Below are 15,088 nucleotides of genomic sequence, written 5' to 3'. Positions count from 1 at the left end.
AAGGGATACTCTTGGAGGGGGAAATGTGAGAAGTCAATGCTGGTGTAATTTTAAACTGCTTTTTGAAAGCTCAGCACAGGGACCCTGTATAAAGGGCAAAGCTGGGGCTGTCAGCTGGGCTCAGTGATCCAGGGAATCTGGTTTCCAGGAGTGTAGGGCTATGAGGCCCTGGGGCAGGGATTCAGAAATCCCTGTGCTGCTCTGGATGTCCCTCTGGAAACTCCATTTTACCATGTCCAAGGGATCTGGCAGGGGCTGGAGACTTTGTTGACATCCCAGGATTGTGGGAGACCATTGCCAGAGGAGATGGATCATCCCAGTTACACCAGTTTCCTACTGAGCAACCAAAGCAGACTGGATCCCTGGCTGAAGTCAGTGTCCTGCAGGAGCCCTGACATGTAACTGCAAACAGATTTATCCTGTTCTGTTCCTAACTGAGATTCCTGTTTTCTCTGGCATGAGAAATGAGCTGCTTTTGTAAAAAGGGAATAACTCTGCCCACTGCAGTGACCAATTACTTTTGCAGGTGTTGCTGTATAGCTCCTGATGTTCCTGGGAATGCACTCACACATTCCAGTGGGTCTGAATTCCCTGGCTCCTCTCTCTTTGGCCAGTTTAGCCTTTAAGCACACATTTGGAATTACAGTATTAAAGATCTGTGCTCTCACATCCAAACCACAAAGCTTTGGTGAGATCAGTTAAATTCAGGATTTATCCCTGGAAACAGTGGTGGTTAAATGTTGTGAAGCCTCAGGTTGCTCTGCTGCTTCCTGAGAGGATGGGAACCTGGGTGAGGCAAGGACAGAGCCCCTTTCCCCACCCTGCAGTTTAAGTTTGTGCTCCAAACTCGAGTGCCACCACTTGATTTTCTAATTTCCTGGGTTTTCTTGATCACAATTCTCAGGTTGCAGCATCAGTGACAAAACTGGGGTTTGTTACCAGATGATTTATTCTGTGAGGCCCCATTTTCCCTCTTACTCACTAGATTGATCTCTCCAGTGCTCAGTGAAGACATCTTAGAAATTTACCTTCAAGACCCTGTGATCTGAGGATTAAATTTATATCAATATTTAGTCTTCAGCATCTCTGAGCTGACTTTAATAGACTGATTTGATTTCTACCCTTTCCTGGCATTGATCAGACACCTCTTTAGACCCCACAACATCAAATCTGTCTCCTGATCTTGCCAAAGCCTTTGGCAGATTTTCATGAGATTTCATGTTTGTAATTTATCTGTGCTGAAATGAATAACTTGGCTGTTGCTACTTTTATCAGGTTGTAATTTAGCAGCCAGACTGGGATTTTCATTCTGTTCTAATGTCAGGCTCTGGTAAGGATTTGTGAGGCTGAGGATGGGCCATGGTTTTGGGCTCTGTACTAACTGTGAAACACCTGCTCAGTGCTGTCTCTGTGTGAAATACTCCACTCTCAGTGGTGTGTAAATGTGGATCTTTGCTGGAAGTTTCTCTCATTTGCTTTGCTCAGAACGAGGATGAAAACAGAGCCAGTGAAAGCAAGAAAACGAAACTGGAAGAAAAAGCTCCCTCAGGACACAAGAATTCCAGCAGCAGGGAGTGAGTATCTCTGCTCTTCCTGCTCTGAGGGTCAGGGGGCCTGTGGAGAGAATGGTGCTCATCTTCCCCCCTTCTCCCCTCTCCCACCCTAAGTTTTCCTAAGTTTTTCCTCCTCCTAATTGGTAAAATTTCATTTTTTCTTACCCTTCAAACAAATTTACTTCAGAGCTTCTACAAGCAATTGGTGGAAATGAATTTCCATCCCCAAAAACATTGGCCAAGGACAATTGTGCTCCTTAACAAAATGAGGTGACCTCTCCTGTGAAGGGAATATTTCCTTCCTGGTTTTCTCTGATACACAGTGGGACTTGGGTTTGGTCTAGAATCAAAATCTGTGCTTTTAAATTAACCCCATCTGGTAATTCTCTGTTTAGTAAGTTTTAAACTGGGAATAAACTCCTGAACTGGCTTTCTTTGGGAAGCTGATGGCATTGAGCTTTGGATCCATGGATTTATCTCCCATCTCCTTTGTTTATTAGTGCAAGAAAAGTGTGAGTGATACCAAAGCAAGGTAGTACAGAATGAGCAGATCAGTCCCATTGTTTAATATGTTATTTCTGGGTTCCCCATGTTTTTTGCAAGACCTGTTATGCCTTTATTTGGTTCATTTCTTGGTCAGTATTAATCCACAGGAGAGATTAAGTTTTTTTCCACTGCATTTTGAAACTTCTGTTTCAGTTCAGGCAATGAAAACTGGTATAATTGTGTCATGGAAAATATTCCTGTCCAGTGAGCAATTGCCAAATTACAGAGGTGTGAGAAGCTGCAGCAGTTTGGATGCTACAACTTTTGTTTGCCCCTTCTGAATTAAACAGTGTCTTACTGTTTGTTAGGAAACAGCTGTAGAATGAATGGATAGTTTGATTTTTACCTGATATTTGATTTTCTTCTGTTGTTTGCCTGACTGCCAGCGCAGTTCTCTAAAGGACATTTAATTAAATGAAATATGATTTTTCCAGAAATAATGTGTAAAAATATGAATGGTGGGAGGGCAGGAATAGCCAGCAGCATTCCTCAGCAGCCAAGTGAGAGTGTCCTGAAAGGCTGTGCTGGGGAAGTTTCCCATTCCCTGAGTTCCAGAGCTTTATCTGGAGCATCTTTCCCTGGAGCTGTTGGCTGGCTGGTGTGCACAGACAGCCTGGCGCTGGCACTGGCTCCCACTGCTGAAATTTGGGAGGGTTTGGGATGGTTTTTGGACAGAACTGGTGCAGGGGTGGGGTTTTATGGTTAGAACTTGTCTGGCTTTGCCTGTGCTTTCAGGTCAGAACAAATAAAATGGTGAAAACAAGTTCAATCTGGCTTTGGAGAAACCTACTCACTGAGAGGATTATTCTGCTTTTCTCCAAAGCTGGGTCTGACAGTAAAAATCTTGGGGGGGAAAAAGGTGTTTAGTTAGAGATTTAAAAATCAGACTTTTGTGCGTTGCTTTTTTGGGGTTGTTTTTGTTTGTCTTGGTTTTGTTTGTTTAGGAAGAAACCCAACCCCTGAATTTGTTCCTCTTTTCCAGGTCTTCAAAGCCAAGTGCTGTTAAAGAGAAGGATTTGCTGCCCTCCCCTGCTGCCCCAGCCCTGCAGAAGGATTCCAAGCAGGAACACAGCTCCAGGAAGAGAACAGTCAGTCAGTCCTCATCCCTAAAATCCAGCAGCAACCCGGGCAAGGAGAGCAGCAGTGGCAGCAAGAGCAGCTCCTCCTCCAAGCAGAAGAAGACAGAGGGGAAGGGGTCCAGCAGTGCCAAGGAAGCCAAGGTAAAGGGCTGGTTCTGACCCTGCCTCCTGTGTTCTGTTCAGTTTGATCTAAACAACCATTTCCAGTTCAGTTCAAACATCATGAGTTTGGGATGTGCATTGTTTCCTGTCATAGAGCTCAGGGGCCTTGGAAGGCCATAAATGAGAAGACACCTTGGAGAGATCATGGAATATGAATGCTTATCCTGCCAGATCCCTGTGTTAGTAGAGGAATGGCTTTAATCACTCCTGGTGACTGGTGCTGCCTGTTCATTGTTTAGGTGGTTAACAAGAACATCCCTAGAAAGCTGGAAATGGAACTGTGAGGCTGCTCTGGTCTCCTCAGAGCTTGTCCTGGTCCCAGAGGACAGCAGGAGCTCAGCCCAGGCTTACTGCTGGGCTGGGAAGCTCTGGCTCTCATTTTATGACATTGTAGGAAGATTATTGCAACTCCAGCTCAGCAATTTACAGAGCTCTCCATGGCTGGAGGGCAGAAAACCTGGTTATGGAGATGGTGCAGAAAATGGTTTGTAAGAGATTTAGGTTGGGCAGATAGATGTGATGGAATTTAAAAATATAAATGTCCTCCAGCCAGCTTAATTTGTGATATGTTTGTTGTTTTATACTCAGGTGTGCTTACTCATGTCTTCCTCAAAGGAGTAACTACTCCTGTGTGAGTTTTTCAAGGCAAAGGCATTCAGAGAGAGTATTGTTGATAGAAATCCTCCAAATCCTCCTCATCTCTGTTAGAGTAGAAAAGCAGGATTTAGAAACAGTGACAGGTGAGATGGAGGGAGGGATTTCCTGCCCCTGGTGTGTCTGGAAAGCCTTGGCTGCATTCTCCCCCCTGCAGGAGGAGCCCAGCCCAGCCCTGTGGGAGCATCCTGGGAGCTGAGTTATTCCCAGAGCTCCTGCAGCCTGTCCTTCCTGGAGGCAATGGGGAAGCCATGGGGGAATCTGTGCAACAAATGCTCTTCTTGTAATCATGGCATGGATTTCCCTTCCAGGAAAAGATCCTGAACAATTCCTCCAGCTGCCCTCCTGCCTCTGCTCAGGCCACGGAAAGTGTGAAGTCAAGGAGAGCAAAGCTTGTTTTTGATGATAGGTAAGGACAGAAAATTCCCTTTCCCTCTGGATCTCGAGCACAGGCAGCTCCCATGGAGCAGAGCTGGCATTTTGCTCCACAGAAGATGTTACACACAAGCTCTTTGTCAAAGAAAATACCTTGGAAAAAAAGTAAAACAAATATTTCACCATCTTGTGCAGACTTGAGGTTTCAGTTGGGCCAATTCAGGTTCAGCTTGCTCTGAAAGCACTTCTTTAAATTCATTTTACAGATGAAATTATGTTTGCACACCAAATGTAAAATAACTTTCTGCTTAAGAACTTGCTTGAAATACTGTTGGAATTACCTGAAACTACAGAATTAACTTGAAACTACTTTTAGCAATTTTTAGTTAAGTAAATTAACAGATTTCTTTAAACAGTTTTATCATAGTGTAGCTTGAGTTAGAGCAGAAAAAGCCCTGGAATGTGGCAGCATTAAGGAGCTGCAGCTACAAAAGGCAGTGGCAATGTGTGGCTCCAGTCCCTCAGTCCATGCCCTCTCTTGCAGGACTTACTCAGCTGATCACTATTTGCAGGAAGCAAAGAAGCTGAAACACAATGCAGATGCTTTGGTGAGTGGGTCTGCAGTGCCCCCCCAGCGTGTGCCCGGTCCTGGGGCTGGTTTGCAGCTGTGCCATGCTCCTGGCACTCCCTGGCACCACTGCCCTGGTGCTGAGGCTTCTCCCTCCCTTGCAGTCGGACAGGTTCGAGAAGGCCGTGTACTACCTGGATGCTGTCGTGTCCTTCATTGAGTGTGGGAATGCATTGGAGAAAAATGCTCAGGAATCCAAGTCCCCGTTCCCTATGTATTCAGAAACTGTGGAATTAATCAAGTAAGCTTTGCAGGGCTCCTGCAGGGGCAGGTGGGTGGGGGGAGCTCTGGGTGTGCAGAGGTTTTGCCCCCAGGTTTTGAGATCTGTTGTCATTCCCAGTAACACTGGAACAGTGACCAGTTCCTTCCAGTTGCTGGAGTTGAAAGCATTTCCAGGAAGGGGGAGGTGATTCCTGCTGAGGCTTCAAGTCCCTCTACAATGAGTGACCCACAAAGAGCAGAATTGTTCTGGTTACTGCTGAGTCAATGCTTTATTCAGGGCTGAGAGATGTTCCTAAAACAGTGGGGACAGCTGAAACTGGAAATTCATGAGAACATGAGTGTTTTGTGAATGATAAACCAAGGCAGTTTTTGTTTTGGGGCTGATTTGCTGCCTTTCTCTGCAGGTACACTATGAAACTGAAGAATTACTTGGCCCCGGATGCGACGGCTGCAGACAAAAGGCTGGCAGTGCTTTGGTGAGTGTGCTGGCACTTCCTGCAGTGCCCACATCTGTAACCTACACAAAATGCTGCTTTGCACTGAGCTCTTGGGTGTTCCTGAGCCAAACACAGGAGATTTCCACTTGTCTGTACACAAACATTCATCTGTGTCTGATGGCTGTAAATGGGGGTGCTGCCAGCAAGGGCCAGGGCTTTGCCTCATTGCAGGGTGAGAGCAGGAGATGCCTCCTGAGCCCTGAGGCAGGGATAAATCACACCTGGACTGGCTCTGGGGGCTGCCAGGAGCCCTGAGGCCGAGGGAGTGGCTGCAGAAGGTGTGGAGGAGCAGAGGCTCAGGGCAGAGCAGAGGGCAGGCCCTGGCAGGGGCTCAGGGGAGCAGTAAATGAACCCCTTGCCTCAACTGGGTGGTGCCTCCCAAGCCCAGCAGCAGCACTGAGAGTTCAGTTCCAGCTCGAGGCACACGGAGCTGTTCCAGTTCTGAATTCCCTTCAGGATTTCAAGGTGGTTGTGGATTTTCTGGTTGAGTTACAACTTGAGGGCTGAGTTGGCAGAGAGAACATCATGACCACAGCTATTAGATTTTTGAAATTCACTGAGTTGAGATAAACCTGACTTTAATTATGACTGATTTGTCCTGTCTTTGGGCAGCCTTCGGTGCCAAGCTCTGCTGTACCTGAGGCTTTTCAAACTGAAAAAGGAAAGTGCATTGAAATACTCCAAAACTCTGACTGAACATCTGAAGGTAATTGCATCTGTGTTTTCTGAACAATAAAACCTAATGGTGTGGAAGCGCTACATAATTTCAAGTTCCCAAATCCAGTTTCAGACTGCTGCATGTGGACACCTGTTTAGAACTGGACTTGAAGGTGTTTTAAAGCTGGGCAGAGCTTTAATAACCATGACCCTGCTGGTCCTGGCGTGACAGCTCTGTTAATTTGTTCTTCTTTAATACATGTAGTAGACTTCAAGTTGATGGCAGTGGGATGTTGGCTGGGTTTAGGGAAATTACCCATGAATTTATCTAAATTTCTGTGCAGCTGGTTCTGAAGCTTCCAGCTCTCAGTGCTGGGAGGAAACAGGCTCATCACATACCCAGTCTCTCAGATTTGGGATATCTTCAGTTGTTCACTGCCAGTGATAAGAGTCTTTCTGTTAAAGGGCTGAAAAAATCTCAAATGTTCCCATAAGGGGCAATGGGCTAATACTTGTTTGTTTTGCTAAAATAACCCCTTGTGTCTTGGCCATCAGTAAAAAAGGATATTTCCCTAAATTACAGTTTACTGTGATATTATTGAGAACATAACTTCAGAGTACAACTAGGAAAAAAAAACTTGGTTAAAAAGAACCAATTAAACATGCAGATAAAATGTAACTAGTGAAAGTATAAGTACAAATCAGGTAAAATGTGTCTTTTTCCCCCCACAGAATTGCTACAATAATTCTCAAGCACCGTCACCTGGTATGGGAAGGTGAGTGGTAAAAGCTGTTACTTCTATTTCTCAACTTAAAAGACATTTTCTCCATTTCCTGTGTGCCAGGGGGCTCAGGGAGCAGCTTTTGGGGTGGTTATTTGAAGGGTGTGGATTTTGATCCATTTTTTGTGTAATTATCATGGTGGAGGGAGGTGCTGCAGCTCTGCAGGGTTTGGCAGGGTAAAAAAGGAGCAGTGTGCCACTAACCCACAAACCATTCATCCCAGGGAGTTTTGGTGTTTAATTTAATGCTTCTCCCCCCAAACAAGAGTTTAGTTAGTGCTGCAAGGCCAGAGGTTACCAGCACTTGCAGGATTCTCTGTTCCATAGTTTAGCAATTGCTTCTGCTCTTTTAAACCCAATAATGGACCTTTGATAAATTATTGCATGAGTTTAAGGGTGGGGCCACTTCAGATTTCCATTGTGATACCTGCAATAATGTTATACAGTGCAATATTCTGGCAGTGGAGTTACCAGGTAGCTGTAATTTTTTCTGAATGTTCATTTAAGCAATGAATTTAAGATTTTATTGAATTCTGAGATGCTGAGGTTTGGTAATTAGGTTTTGTAAGCTATAAATAATTATTGGAGGATCCTTAGCAGGTCCCAGCTCGAGATTCCCATTTGTTGTAGGGCAAATCCTGATTTTTGGTGGTCTCCTGATTTTGGGAGTGTTTTCCCATCCCACACCCTGAGTGCGGGCAGAGGGATCTTAGGGGACATCTCAGAGCATGGTGTGTCTAAAGCTGGTGCATTTCTGCCTTTCCATCTTGCCCTCTGGGTGAGCAGCAAACCTGTTGGGATGCCATCTCCAGTCTCTCCAAAGCTGTCTCCAGGGAATTCAGGAAATTACTCTTCCGGGGCAGCCAACCCTTCAGGGAGCGGGTCCTCGGTGACGATCCCGCAGCGCATCCATCAGATGGCTGCCAGCTACGTCCAGGTCACCTCCAACTTCCTCTATGCCACTGAAATCTGGGAACAAGCAGAACAGCTCTCGAGAGAGCAGAAAGGTAAGGGCTGCCTCGGGGGGATGGAAACCTCCAGAGGGGGCTGGAACACTCCCAGGCTTTGATTCTGTTGATGGAGCCCTGAGTGCTGAACCTCTGCAAAATCAGGGGGAATGTGACACCTTGGGTTGCAGGGATAACCCCCAGGCTGGGTGTTGTGGTTGTCAAGGTGGTGCTGGAGTTGTGACATAAAAATCTTTGCTGTGTTCCTGTGAAATGTTCAGTGTAGGAAGAGGAACTTGGTTCATTTCCCTTTCTGAAATTCTTTACTAAAAGACTTAAGGAAGTTTGGCATAGTTTAATTATTTTCAACTAATGAAATATAAATTTTAGGGGAAGACCAAGAAGTTTGGCAATAGTTTAGTTGTTTCCAAGCAGTCCTGTGCAGAAGACTAAAGACATGGATTAGGAGTGACCTTTCTCCTTGACTCCCCACTCCCCCACCTCTCCTCATTCCCTTTCCCTCCACCCCAGCAGTGGCTGCTGGCACCTGGGGGTGGGTGTGGTTCCCAAGCGTGCTCCTTTAACGTGTGTTTGTGCTGTTGCAGAGTTCTTTGCAGAACTGGACAAGGTGATGGGGCCCCTGGTGTTTAACACGAGCATCATGACGGAGCTGGTGCGTTACACGCGGCAGGGCCTGCACTGGCTGCGCCTGGACGCCAAGTGAGGACCCGGCCCAGCCCCTCTTCAGCTGCCTCTGATTCCTCTCCACAACACTGTGTCATGTCAATAAGGAAGACTGCCATAACACATTGCTTAGTTGACACTAAGAGCAAGGAATGCTTTCCCATGTCTCCCATCCTCATTTGTGTTTTGTGTTTAACCCCAAATCAGCTGGTTCATGGACTTCTCCAGTATTCCCGGTTTAAGTTATTTAAATATTTGAAAATTTGCTACGTAAAAGTTGTAGTTTTGCTGATCTGTCATGGATAGATCATTGGGATTCCGGTCACAATACATGAATAGTCAGTTTAAATCCTATTTATTTTAATTTTTTTAATTTTAATTTTGAAAAGCCCCCTTTGGGGCTGGTTTTAGCTATTTCTTCTTCCCTAAATTTCCCCTTTTGAGTACTTAGAAATTAAACCTAGACACTTTATTTAAGTACGTTGTGAGCTTTGTTACTCTGTAATGTCTTGTGGTGGTAGAGCCTGTAAAAGGAACTAGGGTTGATAGGTTCTAATGAGTAGGGACACCATACTTCTCATGCCTAATGCCTATGAGTCGACTAATAAATGACAACTACAGATTTATTATTGCAGAATTTGTACTAAATAGAAAAGTTCCAGATATTCTTCTACGTATTGAGATACTTCATTTAAATGAATTATAAAGAAATTTATATGGAAAAATATTTAGCTGGATCTGCCTTGGATTGTTTCCAAGGCAGCTTCAAGCCATCGATTAACACTATAACAATCACAAAACATTACAGTAATTTGCATTTAATGTAACGTCCAGGCAATGGTGTAGGAATGACCTTCAGTTTGATGGGTGCGATGCAAACAGGAAAGGCTTTGGAAAAGGACAATCTCGTGCTTTTTTGCATCTCTTCATTTCAAATTCCTTTTGTTTCCATGCTTGACACTTTTTGACAGTTACAAAATTGGGGAACTTTGTGGTTCCAAACGCAAGAGTAGCTCAGTTCCTACCAGAACGGTCATTTGCATCTTTTCCATTGACTGAGAAACCAGGAATCTTTAGTAGAACTCTAGGTCCATGTTGTCCTCTTAGGGTCTGCTGGGTGATGGACACTACAGGCTGGCAGCGCAGCAGCCGCCGTGGGGTGGGAGCAGAGCTGCTCCTGCAGGAAGCACTGTTCTGTGCAGGATGGATGGCAAACTTGGCTTTACCCCGTGCTAATGAAGGTCCCGTTCATGTCATGTAACGTCCACTCCCGAGGGGGCTGCTGGGTGCCACAGAGGGGTGGTGGAGCTGCAGGTGGCCCCTCTTCGAGTGCAAACCAAAGTACCTTTCCATGTGAGGTGCTTGTCTGAGTTAAAGGTTTCAAATGCTACTGCTTTCAGTATTGCTTAGTGCCCCCAACATGTCTGGTGTGCCTTATGCCTTACTTTTAGATGAAGATTTTATGAACTGTTTACAAGATGTTTTACAGCAGGACCAGGTATACTGTATGCAGTGGTCTTCTGCAGTACTTGGGTAAAATTCCATTTCCTTTTTCAAAGTCCCGGTGTCTGTCACACAAACTGACTCATCGTGGTAGTCTCCTTCCCCAGAGTCCAACTCTGAATCCTTTGGAGTGAGATTGTGGAATGCTGCTTTGTTTTCTCTCCCATTGAACCCTTTATTCTGTACCAGATATGAACGTGCATGTTCAGGAAAATTATTGCACTAAATTTTTTGTGTAGGTGTAGTTAAGTGCCAAAATCACGGCAACCTCGAGAGAAGGAATAGAATTCTACGCTCCTTAGTACTGCAGTATGTCCTATGGGCTTTAAGAGTTTAGAAGTTTTGCAAATTAGTAACCTACTACAAGGTAGCTGCATCTTCGTAGAGCTTCCTTTGCGTCCCAGCGTGTTTTGTACTTCCAGAAAAGCTTTGCTACGTCCGGATTGACAAACGGGGAACAGACCTGGGGCTCTCCCTGACTCGACTCTTCAGGTCTGTCGGAGCATCCTTTTTATGGAATCACTGTGCAAGGTCACCTTTCTGTTAGTCTTTGCTGTTGGAGACAGAACTCTGTACCCTCAAACTCCCCGCCGTGGGCATGGGACACTGTCAGCTGTGTTTCCTTTCCTCCTCTGAAGTGCCTCGCACACCTCTGACGCTGAGAAATCCCTTGGTAGAAGTTGCATTCGTGGGTGGGTTTGTGTGTAGTGCTGCACTAGCCAGCGTGGCTGTTCTTGGCTTGCTCCTTTGTGCACAGTCACCATTGCTGTCAGCAGGAATGGTGGCATCTCGGGGAATTTTTTTTCCTTAACTAGAGTCCCACAAATACCTTTTGGTGTCACGCAAAATCGACCCCTTGAAAACGCATCGCTTATCCCTAGAGCAGTGGATCTTAGAAATTGGCTTCAAACAACCAGAAGGCTTTTTTAGCATCGTGTCAAAATGTGGACCTGAGCTGGTTGGAAGTGTCCCAGCTGAAGGGTGAGCTCCATGGTGGCCCATCCTCTGGAGTGCTGTCCCAGGCGTTGTGTCCGTGCAGGGGATGCGCAGGGCCTTGGCGATGGATAGGAAATGCCTTGTGCAGCTGGGGCTGGTGCAAACAGATCAGTTCAAACCTTACAATTCCAAAAGCATATCTTAATTTGGGATTGACCCTTGCTTCCAAGAGGAAAGTTCTGTACTTGATCAGATTTTATAGCCAAAAAAGAAAAAAGCAATTAAGTCCTAGGCTTCCATCCCTCTGCCAAAGCAGGAGGGCTCTGTCCCTGTCCTGGGCAGCTCCCAGCACCACAGGGGAGTGCAGGTCACAGGAGTGACTAAGGAGGGACTCCCCAATCCTGGCTTCCGAAATGATTCCCTGGACAGGGAATATGGATCAATACATATCAATGCTGTAATTTTAATCCCTTTGCTGATCAGGGCCCCAGTTGGTGAATCTTAAAAATGGCTCAATCAGACTAGGCTTGCTCAGCTATCTGTGCTGTTTGACTTTGCTCTCAGACTTGCAGGTTCCAGGTGATAAAGGTGCAAACCATTTATAATTCCAAACAAATCTTCAGGACCCCAGAGTAAACCAGCCCAAGAGTTTTGTTTTGATTTGAATCTCAGCCATAAAGCAGAGCAGACGGATGGCTCTCCTTGGCTTCGATGGCAGTATGCAATTTGTATTGTATGTGTCTTTTAATATATATGTATATATATATGACTCAGTCTGTCCAAAGTATATGTTATACTTGTTTTTAGATTATGGTGCAACTGACTATATTGATATATTATTTATTGAGTGCTGAGTCACCATCTTATTGGTGATAAATATTGCATATTATCCAGGAGTGCAATGTATATTCCTTTAGATTGCTGAGGCTTGATTGCTGTGGTAACAAAAAATGCCCTGAAATGTATTTATGAATGGCCCCAACACACAGAGAGTCAGAATTTATGGGAATGATGTAGCACTTGCCTGGGGCAAGTAAAATAAAGCCGTAGGCAGAGAATTATGGAGTTTGCCCAAAAGGCAAACTGCTGGAGAGAGAAACTACCTTTGCTGTATTTAATGTCATTTTCTGAACAGATCTTTGCTGTCACTGCAGTGTTTCCATTGAGGCAGATCCACAAGGGCCTGAGCAAGTCAAGTTTGAATTACCCATTGGGGAGTAAACAACTTCCAAATTCTTACCTTCACGACAAATCCTTGGGTCAGGGTTGAAGCTTTTCCCTGTGCTGTGTCAGTGTTCTGGAAAACCCCTGTTCCCGAGCAGTGAGGTCAGTGCTGGGCATCCTGAAGGACAGAGAGGAGCCAGAGCTTTGCTCACCAACTCACCCAGATCCAGAGCTGTTCCAGGAGGGGCAGGAAGGGGCAGTGGGATCCTGCTGTGGCCGAGCTTTGGGGCTGTGGTGCCCCTGGGGAGGGAAGGGCTCCTGGGCTGGGCTCCCCTGGGCAGCTCAGGCTCAGCCCTGGCTGCTCTGGAGCAGCTCCAGCTGCTGTGGCAGCTCACAGGGAGCTGGGCTTGGTGTGGCTGTGCCTCCCTGCTTCCATTCCACCTGGGAGCTCAGTTCCCATGGCTGTGTGAGCTGGGCTTGGTGTGGCTGTGCCTCCCTGCTTCCATTCCTGGGAGCTCAGTTCCCATGGCTGTGTGAGCTGGGCTTGGTGTGGTTGTGCTTCCATTCCACCTGGGAGCTCAGTTCCCATGGCTGTGTGAGCTGGGCTCAGTGTGGCCATGGTTCCATTCCTGGGAGCTCAGTTCCCATGGCTGTGTGAGCTGGGCTCAGTGTGGCCATGGTTCCATTCCTGGGAGCTCAGTTCCCATGGCTGTGTGAGCTGGGCTTGGTGTGGCCATGGTTCCATTCCTGGGAGCTCAGTTCCCATGGCTGTGTGAGCTGGGCTTGGTGTGGCTGTGCTTCCATTCCACCTGGGAGCTCAGTTCCCATGGCTGTGTGAGCTGGGCTTGGTGTGGCTGTGCTTCCATTCCTGGGAGCTCAGTTCCCATGGCTGTGTGAGCTGGGCTCAGTGTGGCCATGGTTCCATTCCTGGGAGCTCAGTTCCCATGGCTGTGTGAGCTGGGCTCAGTGTGGCCATGGTTCCATTCCTGGGAGCTCAGTTCCCATGGCTGTGTGAGCTGGGCTCAGTGTGGCCATGGTTCCATTCCTGGGAGCTCAGTTCCCATGGCTGTGTGAGCTGGGCTCGGTGTGGCCATGGTTCCCCTGTTTCCATTCCTGGGAGCTCAGTTCCCATGGCTGTGTGAGCTGGGCTTGGTGTGGCCATGGTTCCATTCCTGGGAGCTCAGTTCCCATGGCTGTGTGAGCTGGGCTTGGTGTGGCCATGGTTCCATTCCTGGGAGCTCAGTTCCCATGGCTGTGTGAGCTGGGTTTGGTGTGGCCATGGTTCCATTCCTGGGAGCTCAGTTCCCATGGCTGTGTGAGCTGGGTTTGGTGTGGCCATGGTTCCATGGTTCCATTCCTGGGAGCTCAGTTCCCATGGCTGTGTTCCTTTGGGGCAGCCTGCCCCAGTCCCCAGCCCTGTCCCAGCACCGGCTCCTGGCGCTGCCTTGGCATTCCACATCCCAAACTCTACTCCAAGGACCAGGCATGACTTTCCAAGCACAGTTCCTGACATTTGTATCTGGTCCCCCTTTTAAATTGTTTTAAAAAAATTTTGTATATGGAGGATAAAGTGCTTATATATTTATTAAAAATCCTTTATCTTATTTGAAATTATTATTTGGTGAAGAAGGGGTTTTTCTTTTGGGGGAGGGCTGGGGAGGGGAGGTAACTTTTAACCTGTCACTTATAAATGAAGCCCTGATTAATCCTACAGAAAGGTACTATTAGTAACTAATGGGATGTCTCTGTTTTATGCTTTGTACATGACAAGTCCATGTGTTACATTTTGTTTTCTATCAAAAGATTTGGGCATCTGTCTTCAACCAAAACCAGAAAAAATAGAAACAAACTGTGATTTTATTTGTTGCAATACATTTGAAATTTCAAAGGGTACTTTGGGGCTCAAAATTAGGATTTCTAAGTCAGTATGTGCATTTCACGTAATAAAGCTGTTAATGGTGAGCAAAGTATTATATACTAACTAGATTTTTTCCACATCTGTATAGTATATTCTATGTATTTTGTGGTATTGAGATTATAGAAAGTTTAGTGTCTGAAACATGCGTTTAATGTGTATTTTTAAACAAATTTATGGCAATTAAAATATTTGGAGAAAAGGGTATCACATTTCAATTTGTAAAGATCTTTTTAACTACTGTGTCATTAAAATGCTTTGTACAATGCAAAACTGTAACTGGAGAAACTAAGTTTAATAAATATCAAATAGATTTTCTGTATTAAACTGCCAACCCCCTGTGCTTGTATCTGTTTTGTGGGCCCTTCTCCTTCCTGGAAGTGCATTTTTAGGCAGAATTTTCTTTCATTGATCCTATTCCTCTGTGAAACAAAAGAAAAGTAGCATCCAGTGTGCATGTCCAGACTTGCTGATATTTTGTTTTTGTCTTTCAGCCTCCAAGTCGACATCCAACACATCAAAACAGCATTTTGATCAATTCATTTTAAGACAGGAGAGAAGGTCAGTGGCAAAAGTCAGTCTAGGACATGTATTTAAGTAAATTTGATTAGAAGTAATTAAAAGTAAATAGTTCTCATTCCACTTATTGCTGGATATATTTAGGATATTTGAATTGCTATCAGTATTATCAGTTTGGCTCCCTCTTTCCAACAGGCCTTTATCAGAGGGCTGATAAGAGCTAGACTGGGAGGGGATGGGCTCTGATCTACTTTAGCTCTTGCCA

General features: G+C 45.7%; 1 protein-coding gene across 6 annotated transcripts in view; it reads left to right on the top strand.

The window, feature by feature from the left end:
- Positions 1-15,088, top strand: part of AFF4 (ALF transcription elongation factor 4) — a 55,386-nt gene that overhangs the window by 32,879 nt on the left and 7,419 nt on the right. For all 6 annotated transcript variants that reach the window (XR_011681713.1, XR_011681714.1, XR_011681715.1 and 3 more), the window contains exons 13-23: positions 1,486-1,574; positions 3,082-3,319; positions 4,306-4,403; positions 4,914-4,977; positions 5,102-5,238; positions 5,624-5,695; positions 6,329-6,422; positions 7,106-7,149; positions 7,942-8,162; positions 8,708-8,822; positions 14,799-14,865. Coding sequence is in view for 2 of the 6 variants with exons in the window: in XM_071443649.1 (XP_071299750.1) it covers positions 1,486-1,574; positions 3,082-3,319; positions 4,306-4,403; positions 4,914-4,977; positions 5,102-5,238; positions 5,624-5,695; positions 6,329-6,422; positions 7,106-7,149; positions 7,942-8,162; positions 8,708-8,822; positions 14,799-14,838 (1,212 nt within the window). In the remaining 4 variants the exon portion in view is untranslated. The remainder of the gene's footprint in view (positions 1-1,485; positions 1,575-3,081; positions 3,320-4,305; positions 4,404-4,913; positions 4,978-5,101; positions 5,239-5,623; positions 5,696-6,328; positions 6,423-7,105; positions 7,150-7,941; positions 8,163-8,707; positions 8,823-14,798; positions 14,866-15,088) is intronic.

Source organism: Agelaius tricolor, unplaced genomic scaffold (assembly GCF_023055355.1).
Source record: "Agelaius tricolor isolate 1412-34295 unplaced genomic scaffold, bAgeTri1.0.p SCAF_18, whole genome shotgun sequence".
Taxonomy (NCBI): Eukaryota; Metazoa; Chordata; class Aves; order Passeriformes; family Icteridae; genus Agelaius; species Agelaius tricolor.
The sequence above is the reverse complement of the archived record's forward strand: the minus strand, read 5'-3'. Positions and strand labels throughout refer to the sequence as shown.